At 31.8% G+C, this 26312-nt stretch overlaps 1 protein-coding gene across 1 annotated transcript; it reads right to left on the reverse strand.

The window, feature by feature from the left end:
* Window positions 1-4185: 4185 nt before the first annotated feature.
* Window positions 4186-11629, reverse strand: LOC112796614 (subtilisin-like protease SBT2.6). The gene is made up of 11 exons (XM_025839158.3): window positions 11153-11629; window positions 10397-10625; window positions 9806-9950; window positions 9296-9690; window positions 8745-8840; window positions 8573-8645; window positions 7954-8239; window positions 7010-7335; window positions 6529-6796; window positions 5412-5693; window positions 4186-4825 (listed from the first exon to the last, which is right to left on the reverse strand). Exons 2-11 carry the CDS (start codon window positions 10576-10578, stop codon window positions 4416-4418), a joined length of 2463 nt encoding a protein of 820 aa, XP_025694943.1. The 5' UTR covers window positions 10579-10625; window positions 11153-11629; the 3' UTR covers window positions 4186-4415.
* Window positions 11630-26312: the final 14683 nt, after the last annotated feature.

A 26312-nucleotide genomic window follows, 5' to 3' on the forward strand; every position in this document is an offset into this window, starting at 1 on the left:
AAAAGATGACACATTAATTAAAAAAACACGCACGTATTATAGTGTATGTCTAAAACGAGCTCAATAATTACGTGCTTATTGAATGAGCCACATTTATATAGGTCATTAGATCTTATCAGATGAAAATCAAAGGCTAATATAAAAGAAGAGTATTGATGCACTCTATTAAATATAGAAGATCATATTACATAAATAAAGTTTTAAATGACAATACTTTAATACATAATACTTTAAATGGCAACAGAATCTTTTATTCTTAAACAATTAAATATAAAATATATAAATATAAAATATATGAGTATTTTTTATTTAATAAAATTAATTATTATGCAAAACTTTTTTATAATATTAAAAAATTATATTAAAATAATATTTTAAACTGTAACAAAAAATATAAAATTATTAAAATTTTATTTTATATTACTTGATAAATAATTAGATTATTATATTCAAAATTTATTAACTAACTATTTTTATTAAAGATATTATTGTATAATATAATTTTTCATAAAAATATTTTTAAAAAATAATTTTTTTAAAATAATATTTATAATACATGAAAATATTAATTTTTTCATTTTTTAATTTAAAAAAAAAACAGAATAAATAATATAATTTTAAATACATACCTAAATAAAAAGTTAACATTTTCATGTATTATATATAACGTTTTAAATAAATTTTATTTTTACAAATATTTTGATAAAAAATTATATTATATAATAATATATTTAATAAAGTAATTAGTTAATAAATTTTAAATATAATAAACTAATTATTTGTCAAGTAATAATATATATTTATATATTAAAGGTGGTAATACGGGTCGAATCCGTCGGGCCGATCCGTCGAACCCGCTAAAAAGGTGGGTCAGGTTAGAATTTGAGACTTGTCAAATTAAAAAAATTCGTCAAATTATGTATATATGTTTCAATTATGTTACTTTATTTGTTTTATTTTACAATTTCGTATATATGTTCAAATTATGTGACTTATTTTTTAAAATAAAGATGGTTCTATTGACAAATATTATTTTAAATAATTTTATTGAAGTTAAAAATTTAAAAAAAGATAGTAAAAAAATTATATTATGATTTGATTATTTTTTATTTGTATTTAATTATTTAATTATTATTTTTTTGTTAATTTTAATTAATTTTATTTAAAAAAATAAAGTCAAATGGCCAGCATTTTGTACCCATTTTAATTAGCGGGGCGAGCCGACCCGCATTGCCACCCCTTATATATACTATCTAGTAATTTTTTATATATTAAATAATTATAATCATATAATAACATTGAAATCAGAAAACATATTAGATCTATTATAGTATAACTATTTAAAATATCATTTTCATATAATTTTTTAATATTATAAAAAAATTTTGCATAAAAATTTTGCGGGTTTAGCGAATTTTTTTAATTTAACAGGTTTCAAATCCTAGTCCGACCAATTTTTTTAGCGAGTTCGGCGGGTCGCCTTGACGGACTCGACCCGTTTTGCTACCCCTAATATATATATTAAGAAGATTATCACGTATTTTTTTATATAAAGGTAGAAACTTTTTGTTCTAAAAAGTATAAATTAAATAAATACAAAAAATATACGTTTTTTTATTCATTAAGATTAATTATTATGCAATTTTTTTATAATATTAAAATGATATTTTAAACTACAATATAAAAATATAAAATAATTAAAATTTATTTTATATTACTTGACAAATAATTAGATTATTAAAATTTATTAACTAATTACTTTGTTAAATATATTATTATATCATATAATTTTTTTATCAAAATATTTGTAAAAGTAAAATTTATTTAAAAAGTTATATATAATATATGAAAATATTAACTTTTTTATTTAGGTATGTATTTAAAATTATATTATTTATTCTGTTTTTCTAAAAAAATTAAAAAATAAAAAAGTTAATATTTTCATGTATTATATATAATATTTTAAATAAATTATATTTTTAAAATATTTTTATAAAAAATTATATTATATAATAATATCTTTAATAAATGTAGTTAGTTAATAAATTTTAAATATAATAATCTAATTATTTGTCAAGTAATATAAAATAAAATTTTAATTATTTTATATTTTTATGTTAGTTATAGTTTAAAATATTATCTTAATATAATTATTTAATATTATAAAACAATTTGCATAATAATTAATTTTAATAAATAAAAAATTTTGTTGCCGTTCAAAGTATTATGTATTAAAGTATTGTCATTTAAAGTATTTATTTATGTAATAAGATATTTTATATTTATTAGAATCCATCAATACTCTTTTTTATATTAGCTTTTGATTTTTATCTAACAAGATCTAATGACCTATATAAATGTAGCTCATTCAATAATTCAATAAACACATAATTGTTGAGCTCGTTTAAGACATACCTTTATTATACATCTAGTTTGTCTTTCATAACTCTACTTTGTTATGTTTTCTCTAAGGAAGAATGATGTATCTTATGATTTACTTTTTTAGTTATCATGTTAACTCCTAAATAAAGTAAAATATTTAATTTAACATACATAAGCGTTTCACATATAATTATCGACTAATGATGAAGTTCAATTCACGTCAAGAGAGATGTTACATATCATTTTATAACTAAAACTATATACATAATTAACTGAAATTTCATTTGATTACTGTGTTTGCTTTTCATTGTTTTGACATACCACTAGAATAAAATTGGCAATCACTTATATGTCATCAATTTCTAAAGTTGTTGTTTCACGTTATTTCTAGTAACTTTGATAAGGTGTCAAATTAAACTTGTATCAAGATTTCAGTTTGGAGAGCAGATACGACTCCTCTATTTTAGAGTGGATTCGATCCAAAAATTACTTAGCGTTTGTGTCAAAACAAACTGCGCCAAAATACTGGTGACAAATTGTAGCAGATAAAAAGAAGTACGTAAAATAAATGAAAGTTTTAAATAAATGAAAGAATAAAATTGAAATTGAAAGAAAGCAAAATAACAATAAATATTGAAAGCTAAGAAATGAAAAGAAACGAATTAAAACGAAAAAAAAAATAAAAGAAAATAAAAATGGACTCCTAAAACTCACATGCACTTGCATTTCATGATGTTTCGTTGCATCGTTGGGACTAAGAATTTTTGCAGAGTTTGGTGTGATAATAAAGCGTTTTTGATTGAAGTCCCCGAACTCTTCTAAACTTCTCTTATTTACAGACCACCAGGAGTGGAGTGTAAAATACTACTCTCTTGACACGATCTAACTTCCCCTTTTTTCTTAGGCTTTCACAACCCACGATCTTGCCTTGACTGCGAAGGACCTTGCCCTCCAAGGTAGACACTCCACGTTGTTACTTTTACCTTGGTTTTTAAGTCCCATGTTCGCCCTTCAGTTTGCTCCCCAAAATTTGCACCAATATTCTCAACTCAACTTGAAGGTCAAGTAAAAGTCTTAATGTTCAAGGAAAAACAATCTTTTTTAACCTGTTTTTCATGTGTTAAAAATCTTCGATTTTGACGCTCTTGCATCATCTTTCTTCGACTTCGACTTGCTCATATCTACATCTGTTACTACTTCTAACTAATTCTTCAGATTGACATAATCCATAGTAGTCGAAACTCATCCTAGTCAAGGAATCTAGTTTTTAACACCAACATTTGTTAAACAGGCTGTTGAATCAAATCATTATGTTAGCATGGCAAAATATTTCCAAAATGTCTAAATAAAATCATGTATTCTTACTTTATTTCGCTAATCTTTGACTTCAGCAACACTCCATTTGGGAATTTTTTACTCCTCTAAAAACTGTTTGTTCTTGAGAAAATCAATAGTCTTAGACCATATAATTAGTTATCCATATGTTTGAATCTTGTTAGGCTGCACCTTTTGAGTGTGATCTTTCTCAAGATCCTGCATTATCGCGGGATGCTTGTGCATCAGACTACCTTTTTTCTATGCTTGTATCTTGTTAAATCCAACAGTTAATATTCTCATCAGCTATAAAATATAATGCATTTTAGAAGAGCCAAATCCCTCGTTTAGATATATGCTGAGCCAATGCAATTACTCCAGTGGTAGATGCTGTATTCCCAACTATATTCTAAATCCCAATTTCCCTTAATTATGAATTGCAGCAAGCAAGCAATTATGGGAGGAAGGGAAACATGTGTGAAGAAGACATTTCACAAAGCAGCTTCTCAAGAAAGCACTTGAGAATGAGAACAGTAGCAAAACTTTATATGTTGAGTCTCTCCGCCTTTTACACTTGCTTCCTTTACAGTTTACAACCTATATATTCAATATCACATTCACATATGAATAAATCTTAAAGGACATACCTTATTTCTCCACAAGTTACAAAGAATATTACAAACATAGCTTTGAGCTTTGAACTTTGAGACCAAATTAAGCTATCTTGAGTATCCATTGGCCAGAACAGGGATCCTCACCTTGTGACCTCTGCTCCCTTTCATCAAAACCTCACCAAAGCTATAGGTTCCGGTCACTGACCGAACCGTTAGTGTCACGGTAAACTTACGCGATGCGCCTGGTCTGATGGTCATTGCTGGAGGATTGACTTCAATGGCAACTGCAGGGTCCATTCTAGCTGTATTCACATAGGTTTCTTCTTCCCCTGCAACATTTGTGACGGTTCGGGTGACAACTCGAGTTCTTACTAGATGGGAAACTGTAACGGAAGGACTGTTTAGATTTGCTGGGTTGCCCATTGTGTTGTTGCATGGTGTGTTTGTATAATTCTTTATCTCATGAATGTCGATGCCGGGTGTTGTGCACAAGAACCCTAGATAATCATTGTATCCTGCAAAATTAATTAATTGGTTTTATTGTTCATTTATCTTTAGGTTTTCACTTCATGATATAATATTCAAAATCAATTAGGGAAGACTCACATTATTTAAATAAATTATTTTATTGGATTTTAGCAAGTTAAAAGCAAGTGAAGACAATAGGAAACAGAAGATCCACATCTAGTCAAGATATTTTTAAGAACTGATTTGAAAGGGGTATGCAGAATACCCTTTATTTTATTACTTTGATGAAGATTTACCATTTCCATTCTAGTTGTCATGATAATGACTTTATTTTATTTTGGACAAGATTCCATTCTGATAAATTTCAAATTTGTTTTGCAAAACATATTAAGCATCCCAAACTGGCACTGCAATGTCCCGGCCCCAATGCCAGTTTCTTGTTTATCATTCTTATTCTTTCTGGCTAACTCTTCAAATCAGATTCATAAAAATTTAGTTCAAATAAATTCTTGAATTTTACTTACCTTGATTCTCATATCTATGTAAATTCATGTTTCAGAACATTATCCTGACAAGACTAAAATATAGAAAGAAAAAAAATAAAGGTTATCTAAGAGGGAAGAAGTAATAAACCTGCATCAAAGATTAGCCCAGGGTCCAAAGCATCTCTTGGATTAACATGTCCACTCCCATAATCAAAAGGAGTAGCTTTTACTAGCTTCATCGCCTGTGTTTCAGAATATTGCTGTGCTAGAATAGGATTTCCTGCTCTGTCTAGAGTTGTTGATGTCGTCATCAAGGCTGATTTGATTGCGGCAGGGCTCCAATGTGGATGTTTCTGCTTTATGAGAGCCGCAATGCCGGCTATATGTGGAGCAGCCATGCTAGTTCCAGATATCATGGCAAATCCCTCTCCTGATTAAACAAAAATCACTTAACATAAATCAAATCCTATAGCATATTGATATCTTTGCTACAATGTTTTTCTTCCACCCTCCTCAATCATGCAATGTTTCAATAATACTATAAAACTACAGAAGCGCACCCCATTTTCCAACGATTATATCAGAGTAAGGGCCCATTTTGTTAGCCTAATTTAGATTCTAAGCAGACTATAATGAGAAGTTTACTGGGACATTTATTTAAAAGGTAAAGAAGTGACAATTTGTCTAAAATTAATCTATTGTCAGCTATGCGGTTAGAAAGGACGATAGAATCATACCTCAGGTGATTCGATTTAGAGTGTGTAAGATGTATAGATGAAAGTAAGAATAGGCCAAATAGATAGAGGAAGAACAAGACCAAAAAGGATAAACAAAACCATTGAAAAGGGTTTAAACTTCAAGTTCAATGGTCTGTCTAGACATTTGACAGGGCATATCATCTTTTGATCGATGTAATTAACACTGTCTAGTGGAAAAATTGTTGTTGCTATTATTGTAATCTTAGAACAAAAATAAAACATGAAACTTCAAAATCAATTATTAGAGGAATTTCAGCCTATTAAGGTCATGCGCATGTTCTTGTTTCTGCGACTAGGCTGTCCTATGTCAGTTGGTATGAAATGTTGCTGTAATCGATGAATTTCCCGGATTATTAACATGGACAAAATAAGAAGAAATCATGTTTGCCCCATCAATCAACTCAGCTAGCCCTATGGTGCAGTTCGAATGTTTATATATAGGCTGAAATTTCAAGATATCGGCTACTATGGGGACAACAACTTAATCAAATTCAAACCATTACTTACCCATATAATTTGGTTCATCAGTTCCATTTAGAGACCAAGCACCCCAAATTAATGATCCCGGTGCCAATATATCTGGCTTGAGAAGATCCGCCTCTTGGAAATTAAAGTCCTTTATATTTGGTCCTCTTGCAGAGAATAAAGCCACCTGTGGTGCAGACTTATGAAGAATAGGCATCAAACCATCCCCAATTTTTCCAATACCTTTGAAACTCTTCACCCTTCCAGTCCAGTCTCTTGGAGTGGAGATTTTATAATAATCTATTAGTTCCTGAAAATGATGATTTCAAATACAAAATGATATTATAAATATCACATACTTCGCCATCATTAAGAAAAATGCTAGAAGCATATAAAATAAGTATTAGAAAACAATAATAGCAAAGTGCCTGATTGTGGAATAACTTAAACAGATGGAGAAGGGCAGCAGTCATATATTTGGTCCGCCCCAAAATAAATATATAAGCAAAGACAAGTCAAGTACCTTTGACTTGCTGACATCTGCGATAACAATCCCAGGAATGCCAACAGGAACTGGATCAAATTTTGCTCCAGGAGAAACAGTTTCAACACACAGAACAAATCCAGCTGCACCAAGAGACTTCGCTGTTTCTGAAACCTTTTTTATTGATGCAGAACCAACTACAAAGTTGAAAGAATAACCACAAAGAAGAATGTTCCCCTTTATCAAGTTCTTGTTTAGAAGTTCAGGTCTCTGGCAATCCGTGGGATTGTACTTCATAACTGACGAGTCTAGCACAACATCATTCGCAGCAACCAATGTGTATGATTGGTTAAAATGTGTAGAAGCTGTCCAAAGCCGTGCCAAAGAATGGAGACAACCATAAATATACTTCGCACATAAGCATGGAATTACAGAAGAATAGTGATAACCAAACAAAACAAAGCTATTGGCCAATTTCACTACTGAGTATATTTTTTCATTATTACTAATATTAAAATCATCCTACTATTCTTTCTTTTGAGAAAAAGGAAATAAGTAGATAAAGAGAATAGAATGATATTGGCATTCTCCGCTAGCTACTGGCACCAGCATCAACGAGGAAAAAGCAGTACCAAAACTCTCTAATGATCAGAAAAGTAAAACACTTAAGCTGGTAAAATGATTTTTACATTTTTCCAACTATTGTACAGAAACACACTGTAGCCTATTCCAATCCTTAGTCCCAAGGAGATCTTTACCTACCCTATAAATAATTGATGTTATCCATGGAAGAAAAGTATATGCATGTTTTCTCATTCTTTGCTGTTTTCATTGTAGCACTCAAAAGAGCAATGTTGATATAATCAATAAAAATGAGTCATAACTGAAAAGAGACTTATTCTACACGAGAGTTCTCTTTCTGTTTACATTCTCCTTCTAATAGTTACAACCCAATAAATGTAGTGGGAAGTTGGAAAGCTTACGTGATAGACCAATTCCAGCCAAGATTTTACCATCTCCAAGAGTCAGATGATTTTTATATCTACGATCATCAATTGCTGCAGCTACGGATGCTATCCATGGACTATACGAAACTAAAGTCTTAGGAAAGGGGCCACCGTTTCCGGCAGCCTGTGCAACAAAGACACCAGCTTTCACAGCTCCAAGAAGTGTAGCATCAAATGGGTTTAAATAAGTGGTTTTGGTGGTTGCTGGAGGACTGTTGGGTCCAACAGAAAGGCTGAGTATATCCACCCCATCATGTACAGCCTGTATACTCTCAAATTTAAACAGTTAGACATGTTGGGCTGAAACAATATCCCTTAAAAAGTAAAGACTGCATAACAGATTTCATCTAATGTCAAACTTGAATGTTGAATTTAGAGTAACTTAAAAAAGAAGAAAACTTAAAATCATCTCCTCTTGAGCAATCCAGTGTAATGGCTAGGAATTTTTAAAAGAGAATGTAACGTAACACTATTTTCCACCCTCAGTTAATGAACCAAGAGAACTCAAAAATCTTGGGAAAACATATATTCTGCTGAACAATTGAACATTCGGAGATGAAAGATTGAGAAAAGTACTATAATTATAGGTGTATACCTGATCAATTGCAGCAACTACATCTGCAATGAAACCTCCAAAGAGTCTATAGAGTGCTTTGTACACAGCAATCCTGAAGACAAACACAACAGATGTCTAACTCTAATGCAACAAAAAGGATTACATTTCCCAGTTTCATAAACAATTCATCTAGGGAATTATCGTTCCTCACCTGGCACGAGGAGCCATTCCACTTGCTTTCCCAAATTCATGTCCATGCATCCTCACAGGAATTCCATTTCTTCCAGCCGCAATAGAGGCAGTATGACTGCGAAATGAAGATGCAAAGAGGATCAAGGAATTGTTCAATGAAAATCGTTTACCAACTAAGAAGATAAGGTTAAGTACAACTGCCAATACTATCCACTTCAAATGTTTTAAAGACAGAAGAACTGGAATTGTATACTCTTTGCAAACTGGAAAGGTTAAGGTTATATTTCAATTTCAGCTCCACATCAGTTGCAAGTTATAAGGATGCATCCCATTCTCAACCTTGAGTAGATGTTCCAGAAATCCCACGAAAATTCATGATAGGATTTCCATTTTGAGCTACACTGACCAATTAATCTATTAGATAGCAATATTTACTCCATGTAGAAACAAAACAAAGAGATAAACACCGGTTGCTTTAATTCCGAGCGAAGGACTCATCATAGTATAACAGGAGTGGGAATCAGAGCTTCAAAGTAAGATGGTAATGAAAAGTAAAATAGGGTCTCTTACCTTCCATGCCCATCCCCGTCCAAAGGAGAAGCAAAATCAACTATAGGGTTAAATGCCCCAGCAGCTATTGCAGCTTGAGCAAAATGCTGTGCTCCTATAATCTTCCCATTACAGAAACTTCTCTTAGTCTCCGGGTCAACTTCACATTTTCCTCTATACGTTGGAAGTGGCCCATATGGTTCAGTATTATAAGTGACAAAGCTGGGATGGTGAGGATATATCCCAGAGTCCACAAATCCGATCACTATGTTTTCTCCGGCTCGATCATAGCCACCTCCTGTCGGCCACACTCCAGTTGGAAGCCCCAAAAATTGTGGGGTATGTGTTGTAAGTCTCTTCACTTTCCAGTCCCTCACAACAGATTTAACACCAGGAGCATGTCTAAGAGTTTCTGCCTACTAATATAAGAGCAGAACACAAGGAAATTAGTGTGCAGAAATGAGTTTTGAAAAGAAAAAACTGTTGTTTACTACCAATTAAAGAATACTAGAAAGATCATAAAGACATCACCTGCTCTGGGGAAAGATGCACAGCAAACCCATTTATAAGATGTCGATAGCTATAGAGTTTTGTGTACGTCCCAGTATCAAACAACATTTCAAGTAGCATATCATGTCTTTTCTCAAGGTGGCGTGCATAAGAAGTGACCAATTCACTGCAAGAAGTTCAAAATAGTACAGAAAGCGGATAAATTAGCATCGCAGAAATCAGTATCCAGTTCTTGATCCAGCAAACATTTAGCATTTACTTATGCACATCACAAACTATAGTAAATATCTCCAATAAAAGAGTTATGGTGAAGTTACCCTATATTAGAAAATAAAAATGTAAATATCTCCAATATTTATGTTAACTTAGGCTTGGAAGAACAACTTATATAAGAAATTATTGCCAATACTTCATCATTCTAAAGTCTTAACCTGTTATAACCATTACATTCTTTGTTTCCAGAGTGCATAAATTCATTCATGCAGAATTAGTCCAATTACAATCTTGAACGAAAACAAAGTTTTTCCAACCATTTAGATAAGCTTTGTTGATTGAATTGTTGTGCTTATTAAGAAACATAAAAAACTGGAGAATATATTCAAATGCAAGTACCTTGTGGTATCGATCTTCTCATCAGATTCCACAGCAGTAGCTTCAAACCCATCGATACCGCCGGTGTAACTTATGATGGGCTCACCTTCAACGGTTACTATATAAACCTCTGCCTTCCCAGGTTCAAGAATATTGGCCAATATAATTATTATAAATATACACCAAAACTCCACCAACCTCATTTTTCAAATTATTGGAGTTCCCAAGTTGAATAGTTTAAGCTTGAGATCTGTTTCATTGTACATCATTGTCATTAGACAAAATAATTAGAAGTATAAAATAGCAAAGAAAAGAGAATAATCAAAGCCAAACTGAGTAATTAACAACAACAATAACATTGATACCAAGTCAAGACAGTAAATTACTAATTTTTAGAAATAGAATGTGTTAGTTTATATATACAAATAAAAATGTTTTCATAAACTAATATTCCTGACACTGATAGCAGATTAACATAAAATAAACCAAGAGTTCCTAAAATATTCTTGAAATAAATATTTATTCAGCAGAGAATGTGACAAAAATATTGAGAGAGAGAGAGAGAGAGAGAGAGAGAGAGGGAGAGAGAGAGGACGCACAAAAAAATTATTACAAAAAAAAATCCGCAAATTTCTGATATTAGAAAAAAAAACAGAGTAACCAGAACTCGCAACAAAAATAGAATGACTAATCGGGGAAAGAAGGTTCAACATTCACAATAACAAATCATTAGAAATTAAGAATGAGGAATGAAGCAAAAATAAAAAGCAGTTATACCAATGTGACAGACTGTATGATGATCGAAGCAGAAGAGCAAGCTACAACTGTAAAAAGGAGATTAGAAGTTTCATATCGCGGACATTGCGGCGCAGAATAAAGTGATAACAAGAAGCAGAAGAAGCAAAGAATCGTCGGCAACAAGAAGAAGAAGAAGAAGAAGAGAAAAGCGAGAATGGAGTGTGAGTGTATATGTATGTATGTATGTATGGGATGGGTGTAGTCTATTGTAGTAAGAGAGTGGACACCATGGTTGGGTGGATTCACGAGCACGCCATTGGAGTGGCGATCTAGATCGGGTGCAGAGGGGTGCACCTCCACTTCCCGTGATCGGAGATCTAACGGTCACCGTTTAGTGCCATGCTCTGTGGAACTGTACTCACAGACTCGGTGACAGTGAGTGAGTGAGTGAGGTGAAAAAATATAAATAAGCTAAGGTGTGGGGTGTGGAGCATGGGTCAGGCCAGGGTCACACTCTCACATGTTTTTTTATCAGAGACATGATAATTTTATGATAATTTTCCTTGTAATAAGACAACCTTATGGAAAATTTTGTAATATATTTATAATCTTCAACTAAAATAAATTATTAATAAAATTTTTTAGAAGGTTTTGTGATAAATTTAAAGATTTCGAAAAAAAATTTTAAACAAGTTTTTTTTTGAAATAATTAAAATAGATTTATAAGTTTTTGATAAGACAATAAATTCTGTCTAACATTTTAATGTGAATATGATTTATATTTTTATTTTTTGTTTTCTAATATTTCTGTTCTTATAATTTTATGAAATAAAAAACGAGAAGTAAAAATAAGAAATAAAATTTTATTATTTTTACTTTTTTTTTACAAAATTTTGAAAATAAAAAATATTAATAACAAAAACAAATGTAAAAATACAAACTAAATACAATTTCAATTTTTTAAAAGTCTATAAACATAAAATTTTAAAATTTTAAAATTTATTAGTTTTTTTTAAAAAGACCTATAAATATAACACATTTTCAAAAAAAAACTTATTTAATATTTTATCTTTCTTAAATTTCTATAAGTCCTATATAATTTTTTTCAAAAATCTATTTTTCTTTTCCTGTAATTTTATTCCTTCATTTTTTCCATATTAACGTACATTTTTTCATCAAAAAAATTTGAGATATTTTTTGGTGTAATTTTCATTTTTACACCAGCCTTTGGGCCATATGTAAATTAAAAACCGTACTTTAAACACATATCTATTTATGTACTTTAATTTATATGTGTATTTTGAATAAAAAATGTATTTTATTCGTTGTCAGGCACAGTGCGCAGCAACAGTAGAGCAGAGTCGAGTTATAATGGAATTATTGTCGTTTTCCAAATACGAAATTAGTTTCAAAAATAGATGTACATGTACCATATATATTTTTGGAAATGTTGTGTAACTAAATAAATATTAAACTGTCAAAATTTATTATTTTTTAATTTTATTTAATATATTTTATAATAAATAAATATTAAATAAGATAAATTTAAATTGTTTAAGTTGATTTTTTTTATTTGTTTTACTTGGATTTTGTTTTTTTATTTATTTTGACAGAAGGTATCAACTAAATTTGTATCACGATCTTAATTCGTAGAACAGATACGAATCCTCTTGTGAGTTGCTCTTAAAATTTAGATCTCATGTAAAAATAAACAAATAAATAATAATTATAGAAAGTAAAAAAATAAGAAAGAACAAGAGTAAAACATTAAAAATTAAAAATTACAAGACTTGTATTATAATATGCAAAAAATAAAGTCTTCCAATACTTACATAGACTCATGATTCATGTTTTCATCCAATACTGTGACTAAAAGTTTTTAGAGTGAGTGAGTGTGTGAATGAATGTAAGCTCATCTAGCTTATTGTTTATAGAAAAAAATTTTAAACTAATTGATATAATATTGGACTTCAAATAAACTTGCTCTTCAAGTAATTTTGGACCTCAAGCAAACTCGGATTTCAAGTAGTCTTGAACCTCGAGTAAATTTGGTCATCAAATATAAGGTAACTTGACAATCAAGCCTAACTCATTCTTATTTCTTTATCCATGGTGTGCTTCATGCATATATGATCTTCGACTTTAACTGTTGAATTCTTTTCAACGTCGACCATTCGTGCTAATTTTTTTGCACAATAAAATGTCCTTCGAAGTTTTGGATGGCTTTGATTTTAATGAAGAAGCATTAAAAACTTCAAAATCACCTCTGAACTCAATCTATAGTAGTAAAATTGATCTCCGTCTTCTATATCAACTTTCACAATTGCATCTTTTATCTTGACTGTTTGTCGACTACTTCTTTTTTTTTCTCTTTTGCAATACACCTAAAACACATAGTCATATTCATTTTCGACTCTCTTTGCCGAATCAGAAAGTCTATCAAATTTTCACCAGCCTTAGGATATATAGGTCTTACTTTGAGCATGTTGGTGTCAAAGTGAATTTCTTGATTCACCATCGCAATGACAACAAACTTCTCAAATTCAATAAAGTTCGAGGTCAACTCGTAAGAATTTTTGCCAACCTTTGTATCTAGTATCTTGTAAGGCAATCTTAACTTGCTTTTAATATTTTCCTTCATTGTGAATATGTAACACCCTACCACACTTAATCTTATGCTTAAGTCATAAGACTGAGATAATAAGGTATTACGACCTCTAAAAGTAATATATATATATATATATATATATATATATATATATATATATATATAAAATAGTGAAAGAGATATTTAACTAGGAGCTTTGAAAAACGGGTAAAACAAATAAAATGCAAACCAAAAGCGCAATACTTAAGAAACGAGATAACTTGCGTGCTAAAAAATCTAAAGATAATAAGTATAAATAGACAGAAATGAGAATAGAGAGTCAAGGATACAAAATAACTAGCTCCTAACTCAGCTTGCAAAGCCAAGGCTAGCCGGAGAATATTTACATACATATATACATATCTCAAGAACCCCAAATACATAGGTAAAACCCTAGCTCTCCTTTAACCTCTAAGAGGAATAAAATAAACAAGTTATTCATAGAGAAAGTTAAGTACATACAAACATAATCTATATGACAATGAAACCCAAAAACCACTCCGCTTCAGAAGTCCAGACGCCTAGCAAGGGGCCACATGACCTGCATCTGAAAAACAACAACACAGTATGGGGTGAGAACCAGAGGTTCTTAGCATGGTAAAGGTATCACACACATAATATATAAGGTCTTCGGAATGCCAGAGGTAATCCTAGAACGCCGACTCTCAGATATAAAGCTTAAAGTATTAAATAGAAACCATAAAAGGGTGGTCTTCTAAAAATATCTAAGCGTAGCTTAAACCTTATCATAATACCAAGTCTTTTCCACCATTTCCTCCATTCCTCCATTTCCGATTAATTTACACAGACAAATAAGCAAACAAGGCAAACACAAGTAACTTACAAGTAATACAGATAATAAGTACAACAAATAGCATGTTATAATCACATAGGCATTCCTAAATAGTTCACAAATAAGCAATTCAAACAATATGCATATGATGCATACCTGTCCTATGGCTGTTGATATTAATTGTCAGTTACGTAGCCATCTCGACATGTCCTCAAGTTCAAAATACACTATGGGGAGAATCCCCAAGCTGACATGGGGAAGAGAACACCCCAAGCTCAATAACATCTATGGGAATAGTCCCAAGCTGACATGGGGAGAATAGACAACACTCCAAATTGATATGGAAAAAATAATACCCCAAGATCAATGTTATCCATGGGACGAATCCCAGGCTGACATGGGGGAGACAACACCTCAAGCTCACAAATGTTCAATCTTTAGCTTACATATGCATCTCCGGCATAATCGCGACACTACTACTCTTTCTCAATAAATCATAGTCATTTACTCATTCCTCGTATATTTTATGATACACAATTATAAATTCATAACTCGTCTCATTGTCCTCAATTCGTTAATGTCCATGATTATCTCATTCATTAATCTCAATATTACATTACTCTTTTAACTGCCTCATATATCTCTCTTCCATCATCTTATCAACTCAAAAACCATCTTCTCCAATCCTTAGTTTAGTTATCTTCCTTCATCTCTAAGTTATCTCTTTTTTCCTAGCTTCATCCTATTGTTAAGCTTACTAACCAAATCTAGAGTTAACAGAATGAAAGTAGGGGTTTAGGGGTTTGAAATTAGGTTTAAAACTCGCTCAGATTTGCTTAAACAGGGGCCACGCGTACGCGTGGGTGTGTAAAAATGCTTGCTCGCGCACGCATACCCCTGCTCGCGTACGTGTGGATCCCAGCCTACAAGGGTTGGTCGCGAGCGAGCGACTAGACGCGTACACAAATTTCAGGTCACTCGTATGCGTGAGCTTATGTTTTTCCAAAAATTTTGCTAAGGTATGAAAAGCTGCAAAATTTTCCAAATTCAATCCTAAACTTCCGACGCGCATAACTTTTTCATTTTAAAACATTTTTCATCTGTTCTTTGAACGGCGTAAACTTCACGAATCCAATTTTCATTTAAAATAGATTTGAAATAATTCAGGAGACTGGAAGCCAAGTTATGGCTCGCCGAAGTTCGGCCAAAATTTATTTTACATAAAAGAAACTTCAAACCTCAATTTCATTAAAACTAAACTCAAGTCATGTTTCCTTTATACATTTAACATAGCCACATACCATTTACATTGCCAAAGCCATCCATATCCTACCTCAATCAATTATGCCTCAATTCATGCATAATCTCAATTAAAACTAGCTTCTTTCTAATTTTGAAGTCAAGCCCGCTAATCAATATATTGACAATTTTAAGCTCTGAGATCAAATTATAGCACTTATTTTTATATTTTTGAACCGAATAAAGATAATCTTCCATCATCTCTGCCTTGAATTTTTTTTATTGAGAACAAATTAAAGAGTGTAACTTTTAGTTCTTCTCTAAAAAATTGATCATGAAAACTCTTCTCTAACTATTTTCATGACTGGATCGACTTAGGCTGTAAATTTGAAAACCAAGTGAAAGCATTCAAAGTCAAAGAAAAAGGAAAGTATCTCATTTTTAGTTGTTCATTGCTAGCTAGAACTCCAATTTTGACTATATAGCGAGCCACATGTTCGACAATCGACTCACCACTTTCTCTTGAAAATTTAGTGACTGATTTTGGGATTTTGACTCCTCTAGAAAGTTTTGCTTGCAATACATGATCAAAAAATGGAGATATAGAATATGGTTGGTAAGTCAACTTTACGTTGAAACCTATCCTATTTAGCATTGCTGCACAGCTTGTGAAATATTCTGCTCATTAACTTGTGCAATGTCACATTGAGAAAACTGATTTTATCGAGCACATCATCAAGGTTTTGCCCCTTATTAATTATTAGGGGTGACTAATGACCTTCCAACTGAGGTTGATGACCTCCTAGTAGATTTGGTGTTTTATAGTTATCTGGACTGCTCCAATCAATTCATTCATCTATCTCGTTACTTGTTCAAACTTAGCATTATTTTTTTTATCAAAAGATTTAAGATAGTTGTCATCTACCGAGTCAATATGTTAACAAAATCATGATGACTTTCTGCTATTTGCTGTCTAAAACCTGCTAAGGAATCTACAGTGTTAGACAAAACTGCCCCTGACATTGGTAATTTCCTCGAGCTTCTTGAGAACAATAGGCCTTTATGCATTTTAGTAGATGTCAAAGGCATAACAGGGGTCGAACAAGGCACCCCCATTTGTCTCGATGATTGAATCCGCAAATCAATCTGAGTTGATGTTGCCCCTACATATGGTTGCGTCAACATTGACAAAATACCTTGTTGAGGTAGTTACAATATTATGGGTCCCGATATCATTGGTCCCGAATAGTAAAGATTGGCCATCATATATTGATATAAGTACGGGTTGTATCCTTGTACAAAATCATGTGGATTTATTCCACCAATTGAGTTTGACTGAACATTTGTATATACCCCAAAAATAGGTAGATTAGCCCAAAATGGCAAATATTGTGGTAACCATTAAATAGGCCAAGTAGTCGGATTCACTTCGACTACACTAGGAGAAACCACTAAAGTCACATTTGTGTTGTTCATATGCCTAATCAGACTTCTAGCAAAAAGTCATAGACACTTGTGTTGATTCAGTAACTTGTGGTTATGGATATAGTACTATTTCTTTAGAGTCGTGGTCTAACCCTTCTATTGAAGAAGACGGCTGAGATGACATAGAAATAGATGTGTTTGGACTGTTATAAAGTATAAATTTATCACTTCACAAATGCATACACAAGAACCACTTTAGGCAACCAATCTTACCCACACTTCCACCAGGTGTGCTAATTTGTTTCGCCTGGATTTTGGATTTTTTTTGTTTAACTTGACAGGAAGTGTCAACCAAGCTTGTATCAAGATCCCAATTCGGGGAGCAGATACAACTCCTCTTGCGGGTTTCTCTTAGGATTTAGAGATCGTACCTAATAGAAGTATAAAAACAAACAAATAAATAAATAAATAATTATAAAAAGCAAGAAATAAGAAAGAATAAATGCAAAAAATAAAGAATTGAAAATTGCAAGACTTGTATTAAAATATGCAGAAATTGACAAGAGCTTGAATGAAAATAATAGAAAGAAAATAACATAATTAATTTGACTGAAAGAGAAAATAGAGTCTCCCAATACTTAATGGACTCGTGACTCATGTTTTTGTTCGTCAGTGTAACTAGGAATTTTTAGAGTGAGTGAGTGTGTGAATGAATGGAAGCTCCTCTAGCTTATTGAAACTAATCCTGTTTATAGAGAAAAAATCATAAGCTAATTGATATAACCTTGGACTTCAGTAAACTTGCTCTTCAAGTAGTCTTAGAATTCAAGTAATCTTGAACCTCAAGTAATCTTATACCTCAAACAAACTTGGACCCAAGTAGTCTTGAACCTCAAGTAAGTTTGGACACCAAGTGTAACACCCTATCACCCTAAGCCTTACCTCTAGCCATAAAGCAAAGGACAACAAAGCGTCACAACAGCTCTAAAATTCATATAATAATATATAATCAAGGAATATTAAAACTAGAATTCCAATGAAGGAATAAAAGCTCAAAAATACAGAAAATAGAGATACAAAAGTACAAAGCATTCACACAAGATAACTAAAGCATAAAAGTAAGAAAAAGAGAATATAGGTACAAAATAAACAAGGTATGTGTGTATGTGTGTGTGCGCGTGCGTGCGTACGTGTGTGTGTACAATATGTCCAAAGGAAACCTAGTAACAACCCGTGAAGTTTAGAGCGACTAGTTACAATATATACAACAAAATTTTGAAAGTTAAAATGAATACATCATGTCTCTCAAAGTTTAAGCCTCTAAAGACAAAAAGTACAATAATCAAAAGTGTGAGAATAACTACAGCAAAATAAACAAAAGACAAAAGCGAGTCCGCTCTATCACCATTTGAAAACTCACCGAGGTGGGTTGCGACCTACATTTGAAAAACAACAACAACATATGGTATGAGAACCAGAGGTTCTCAGTATGGTAACAACGCCCAATAGATAAGATATAAGGTTCCGAGAAGGTAAATGCAATCCTAGAACTTCTCACAGGCATATGATTCATACTTAGAAATATTTTAATAAAATTCCATAAAAGGTTATCTAATCTTGAGGATTTTCTAAACTAATCAATCACTGTTATCCCACAGCCTTTGCCAATCTATCCTCCATGCAATCCAATCGCCACTGCCTACCAATCATCCTCAATCCCAACAGATAATACAAGTAATGCAATAAAGTAAAACACAAGTAATATACATATACAGCATGTTGTTCAATTAGCAATTAAATATGTTATACAAGTTGGCACAATGCAAGTAAATAAAGCAAACAATCACACAAGAATGCATTTGAGGAATGCTTATCCTACTGGCCGTGATATCACTTGTCGGTTAAACTACCAACCCGATACATACCAATCTTTCATTCAATTAATCACATTATCAACAATTCATCATCATCAAAACTCATAACCATCATCAATTATCATCAACATCAATATTCATCATCAATTCAATTTTATCCTAAGATCTATTAGTCTAAGTTGCTCACAACATTACATATTATTTAAAGAAAATCAAAACCATACCTTAGCCAATTTCTACACAAGCACAAAATCACCAAACTAGTCTCCTCCTCACAAGCCTTCAAGCTTAGCCACCTAAAAATCAATAAGTCCTAGCCAAATTCTCAATTCCAAGTGCACCAATTCTTCAATTCAACCTTAATCAACAATAATTCAAATTATATCCATACAAATTACCAAAATTAATCACTAGGGCTCACAATTACATCAAACTACAAGGATTTTGAAGTGGCATACCTCATCTTATGGTATTTTTGGTAAAATCCAACAAAATTTCAATATTAGTTGGTACCTAAACAACCAAAATAAGAAAACTCACTCAATAAGTAAACCCAAAAATTTAAAATCTGTTAGGGGAGAAAATGGGTAAGAAATTAAAAGTTCCTTACCACTCTATTTAACTAGAAATAAAGAGCTTGCCAAGAGCTTCGCGTGGCCGCAAACGACATGCAAATTGAAGTTTTGGAACACAAGTTTTGATTCAAACAAGATTAGGGTGAATAATGAAACCCATCTCTTCTCTTCTTCCTCTCTTCAACGCCCCTCATCTCAATTTTGTGGGTGAAACGAGCTGAAATGCTCAATAATGAAGTATTTATATGTTGGGTTGGGGTCCAACTTGGATCCAATCCAACCGTTTAGCATTTTTAGTTCGTTTGTCCCAACTCTGGGTAAAAACTTTTAAAATTTGCGCTCGGTTTTTAATTCTAAATATTTTTCTAAGTTTTTTTGCAGTTTTATTTTCTCACTCGCAGTACCGGACATACTTAATCCGGTATTGCTGACTAAATTATCGGTACGTATTTTTACGCATTTTTTCGCAGAAAATATATTTTTTTCACTCAGAAAAATCTGTTGAGTCCAAATTTCACCTTCAAATTTTTAAATTAATATTTCTAAATTTTTGAATTTATTCCAGACAAATAAATTATTATTTTATTTTAATTAATCAATTAATAAACTTCTAGTTCATACATCTAAGATAACTTGATCATCAAACATAACTAATTCTTATTTTCTTTAATTATGGTGTGTTTCATACACATATGATTTTCAACCTTAACTGTCGAATTCTTTTCGATGTCGACCAATTTGGCACAATATATTATTACTGATTTTTAATTGTAGCATTAAATTGTTGTTTGCTTTACTATTATTTTATGAGATAAAAAGTGCCATCTTGATGCAATCCAATTTTTGTTTTATTGAAAGAATATTAGTTATAATATTTTTCTTAAGTTTTCATGAGTAAAATTGCAGTGTTAATTATTGAGTTACGAATTTATGACAATCAAAACAATAAATAAAGTAAAAATGAAAATGAAAATCATAATGTCCTAAAACTTTTAGCAAATGCCTTGATAACACAAATAGACCTACAAATATTTTAAACACACTTAATCGAAATAAGAAATGAAAAATGACTAATATCTTTCTTATTTTTATTTTATATTTGAAATAATATTAACCAACTTTTTCTTTATTTACAATAAATATATTGGCCCAAATATTTTTCCTATATACTTAGAAATTTTCTAGAGTTTTGGGGATAATAACCAAAAAATATCAAGAGGATTAGAAGAACATGAATACAATTCATTTCCTGCGCAAACTATTCGGTAGAATGCCCTTATCAGTTATCACACTGGATAAAAGAATATTCTATTAAAAATAATTATAAGTAACAAATTTATTAGGTTTTTTTTAATAAATAAACAAATATCAAATTATACAATTTGTAGTATTTTTATGAAAATCTTTCGTATCTCTTATCTTGTTTATAGTGTAAACAAAATAAGAAGACATATATCTCGTTTATACTTAAACGAGATATGGTAATATATGGGTGACGTGCATATTTCGTTTACAGTGTCAACGATATATATATATATTATTTCGTTTACACTGAGATAAGAGGTAAGTTATGATGTTTACATGGTACACGAAATACGTTACAATAAATTTTCAGTAGCTATAAAAGAATGTGCAAGCCTTTGTATTCTCTACAAATATTTCACTTTTTCTTCTCTTCCCATTTTTCTTCCAAAAAATAAGCCAAAATGTCTAGTAGTAGCGGATATATGGTTGTAAATGTGTATCCGAATTGCCACATGAGAAGCAGTGACACTGGGGTGGTATTTGAGGTTGATACTCCTATTCTGTTATGCACTCGACGAGTAAGTTCTTTGTCTAAGTTAAAGAGTCTGATATTAAGTAGCGTTAGTGGTAGCAGGAGAAAAGAGATCAGAAGGGTAGGGTATAAGTTGCTAGCTTCGATGAGAAATGAAGTTTTTTGATTTCGTCTGTTTTGGGTCCATGGCAGCGAGCAAGTGCGCCTCATGTTTGACATCCATAGGAGAATCATGGCAGAACAAGTGATATAGCTTTCTCCGGATGTTGGTGATGTTGGTGGTAATGGATCTGGCCACTCGAATTTTGTGCATGATAACCCACCTCTTGCGCCACCACCGCTACACTTTGCTAGTCCAGTAGAAGACATAGACGTGGGTGGTTAGGACTTCGACAAGGAGTATATTATAGATTACAACGATAGTGGTTTTTCTGAAGATGATGAGGAGGAGAAGTTTCTATCAGAAACGCCGGTCGAGGCATCAGTTTAGTATTTTCTGCCTGTCCTGCACCTAATTTCGATCTTATCAATTGTATTCAGTCACTATCATGCAGTCACTATCATACATTTGATCTGGATATGATGCATGAAAAAAATTCTATTTTCCAACACGGATAAAGACGATTACAACTTAGATAGTGGTGTGGAGTTTTGGGTTGGCTACAGATTCAAGAGTAGAGATACAGTAATGCAGGGTGTGAAGAATTATGGCAATCACAAAAGTGTTGAGCATCAAGTTGTGGAATCGGACCAATTAAAGTACCATGTTCATTGCCGACAATATGTAGCAGGATGCCCTTGGAGTCTCCGTATTATCCTCCGACAAAATCTCGAATATTGGTGAGGTCAAGTTTAACTGAAGGTGAAGTACATCCCTCGGCTGATTGACAGAAGGCTGGACGTTATCCGGTAAGTCCAAATGCATGGGATCATTAAAAACATGTTGCACTGACAAGTGTCTAACGCGGCAAGCCTAACGGTACCAATCCTAGTACTCCTTTGTGGTTGATAATCTATGAACAGCTGAATGGAGATCCGATGTCCCTTCTCAAATCGAGTCATTCAACCATTATACCACTTCGCAAGCTTAGTAGGCCACCGTACGTCCTCGTCTTGCCCTGTGGTGTTCAAGAACCTGTCAACATTGATTAGAACCCATGGCACTGGCTGCTCGTCACCAAATAGGCGTTTCACCAGGTCAACATGGTAAAACTCAACTATGTTAAAATAGACGAGGGGAACAATAGACATCCTTGTCCCCCACTCTACCTCATCCTTCATCCATAGTGGGTAGAGGGCCTGTAGTGCAAGGTTATCATATAGCATCCACAGGAACTACAACATTAGTTGTAAAATAATCATCAGTAATAGGTACTAAAGCAGGATAAGTAATTTGTGCAATTGTAACTAATTAAAAGAATCTTGCTTATCTTATGTTGTAACACCCTAATATTTCTAAACTAGCCTTAAGCCTTATTTGGATTATATTAGTTGTTGATACTCAAATTTTGTGAAAACTTTAAAAAATAAAATCTTTATATAAAATATTTCATAAAAAAGGTGGATAACTAGTTTTTATTTTTGAAAGCTATTTGAAAATAGTGAGAACCTTAACCACAAGAATCGTTACTAGTTAGGAAGTATAAGTGAACCTAGTGATACTAAGATAGAAAGTGGGCATACTAAATTATAGAGGCAAAAACAATGACAAACTTTACTCATATCAAATGATCATATAATAAATAAAAACAAATACCATAACCACAATTGTAGTCACTCAATAAAGATTAAATATGACACACAGAGGATCCTAATTCTCTCACTTTGCATAACTATGGCTGAAACAATCGTCTATCCTCCATCTTTAATATGAATTTTGGTAAGTGCTTAATATTCCGTATCTATGTCCTTGATATCCCGCTCCTAACTATCTTAAATGTAATGATCTTTTTAGCTTAATCAAGTAGCGTATTGCTTTGCACCGCGCTGTTCCTAAAGATGCTATGGAAAAAAGGGTGAGAAACAAAAGTTTCTCAGTAGTTCATCTATTTGGTGTTATCGTATCCATTCCCAACCACTCCGAGTTTTAAAATAAAAATAATGATTATGCAATATTGTTCAATTATTATTTTCAAAAGGCTTTGTTAGCCGGAGTGGTGTGACTTTTAGATGCTTCTCATTTACCTATGTTATGACACATGTGACTCATAACGAAATACTTATAACATTAAAACATATAGAATGCAAACTCATAAACTTTGATTTGATGTTCTCGTAGACCATAAAGCAAGGCAAAATAAATAGGAGAAGAATAGTAATACTGGCATAGATAAATCAAACAGAAAGAATCTTTGAATGAAATAAAAATAATAAACATACTCATAAAACAAACAGAAAATATCTTTGAATGAAAGAAAGATTTTTGAATAAAATAATAATAAAAAATTATACTCATAAATCAAACAGAATGGATAAAAGAAGAACAATCATAATCACACTTTTTTTTGTACTTTTTATTACTTTTTCTTGTAACTTCTATGGAAGGTATTGAGCTCAAACCGGTATAAAAAGGTGGGAGTCCCCTTCACTTACCGAATGTTCTTATCTCAAAAGTTTTAGCGATTACCTTTCCTTACCGAAGAATCATCTCGATCGATCACCTTCCCTTATCGAAGGATCATATTAATATCTTGTCATTGTGGGTCACCTTCCCTTACTGAAAGATTATTCCCTTAGTTCAATTTACAATAAAGGTTATTTAGACATACATAAGAAGGGAGTTATGTAAAAAAAAAAGGAACAAAAGTTTGTCGATCATCTTCTCTTACCAAAGGATCATTTTGAGATTTTGTCTTTGGGAGTTCCCTTCCCTTGCCGAAGGTTCTTATTCCAAAAGTTTGTCGATCACATTCCTTTACCGAAGGATCATCTTGTTGCAATTACCTTCCCATATCAAATGATAATTTGATTATCTTGTCTTTGGATGTCATTTTCTTTTATCGAAGGATTATTCTCTCAATTCTTTAATGCACATAATATGGTTATTATAATGCTTAATGTGTATATAATAGAGAGATATTACATCATGGCATGCAAATTCTAGTATTTATATTAAAAAATATTTAAAATATGACACATAAAAAATAGTATAAAATCCTTACCTCTAGTGAAGTTCCTATATATGTATATATATTCCAATACAAATAGACACGATTCGTTAGCAAAAAGAGACCTATTTCATGGCTAGACTTTGTGTATATTTCGATGTAAGTATAAATCTTTGACAGGATAGGAAAAAATATCCATATTATGTAGCATGCATATTTCAAAGAGGATATCTTCTCAAACAATATATGAGTGAAATTTGTAAATAGTTTGGCAGAAGATTTAGATTGAGAGTAAGGAAGTGAAAAATGATAAGGATTTTTCCTATAATGGAATGGAGAAAGTATATGAATTGCAATAATAGAAGATAAAGAAAATAGGTTACCTAGAATTTTTGTATACATAAAAAAAAGAGAATAAAATGAGAAAGGAATGACTTAAATGGCTCTTAGGTATGTGCAGATTATGTTAGGAGAATCTAGCTCGTGTTTAGGTGAAATATTCAATCATTGTCACTTTGCGAAGCCTATAATGTTTTTACATTTAGAATTTGAAAATAGCTATTTTGAGGCAAATTTATAGAGAATTGAGTTATCTTTAAAATAAGCTTTGAATTAAGTCAACCGAATAATCACAGATTGAGATATTCATGAAATACCATTAGTTTATCAGGCTGGTTGGTTAGAGCGTGATTTTTTACTATGAACTTGTAATAGATTTATCTACCTAATTTAATTTAAATTTGATTTTGCACTGAACATAAATAATAAAGCTATTTTTCTTATCTTTTCATGTTTCTAAAGATCATTCAAATCAAATAAATATAGAATTAATTATGACTATGTCTTAAAAGGTTGTTTATTGTCGGTTAGAAATTTACTAAAACTAGTATTTTCGTAGTTTCAAACTTTAAATTAGATATGTTAATTTTTCAAATGCATTATTTTCTAAGTTTATGAATTTTGGTACACCCTACCACACAGAGTTTGACACCTAGGATGTAAAACAGGGGTGGCGAGGTGCTACGACCTCTAAAAAGCTAAACATGGTTATATACTAAAGAGTTCCAAGATACAAATAACAAGCTCAAGACTCGGCTTGCAAAGATAAACCGGCCAGAGCACATACATACATACATACATACATACATACATATCTATATATATAAGAAAATCCAAAAGAAGCCCAAAATACAGAGTTTACAAAATTTGTTTCTCCAAATAACCTCTAAGAGGAAGTTAATACATATACATAAGTAGTGGAGATAAAAGTATCTAAATATGAACAACATAACCAAAAGTAAAGTCCCAAAAGCAAAAGAAAGTCTTCGCGATAAGAAGCTTCCAGCATGCCTCAGCGAGGAGCCTCACATCCTGCATCTGAAAACCACAAAATATATATGGGGTGAGAACCAGAGGTTCTCAGCATGGTAACAGTGCCCACATCTCTAACATATAATGTCTTAGGAAAGATAAAGGTGATCCTAGAACTTTCGACATATGATTAAATCTTATAAAAACATAACTAAACCAAATGTAAATAAGGAAACTAACTAAGGTTCTTTGTTCTATCTAATACTCCTCTTTCCAACTCCTCTGAACCTCCCAACCTTCACAGAAATTATTTGTTTCAAACACAATTATTACATACAAGGAAATCACAATTAAGATTCAGATACAGCAGATAAACAGGTAGCAAGTAGTTTATACAATCAGTTAATCATTCCAAACAAAGCACACCAAACAAACACATAGATGCATATGA

Source organism: Arachis hypogaea, chromosome 4 (genome assembly GCF_003086295.3).
Source record: "Arachis hypogaea cultivar Tifrunner chromosome 4, arahy.Tifrunner.gnm2.J5K5, whole genome shotgun sequence".
Lineage (NCBI taxonomy): Eukaryota > Viridiplantae > Streptophyta > Magnoliopsida > Fabales > Fabaceae > Arachis > Arachis hypogaea.

Coding starts and splice junctions, on each gene's coding strand:
- LOC112796614 (XM_025839158.3), bottom strand. CDS start 10,578: ATGAGGTTGGTGGAGTTTTGGTGTATATTTATAATAATTATATTGGCC. Junction 8,646..8,744: donor GGAATGGCTCCTCGTGCCAG/GTGAGGAACGAT, acceptor GTTTGTCTTCAG/GATTGCTGTGTACAAAGCAC. Junction 5,694..6,528: donor TGATGAACCAAATTATATGG/GTAAGTAATGGT, acceptor TTGTTTAATCAG/GAGAGGGATTTGCCATGATA.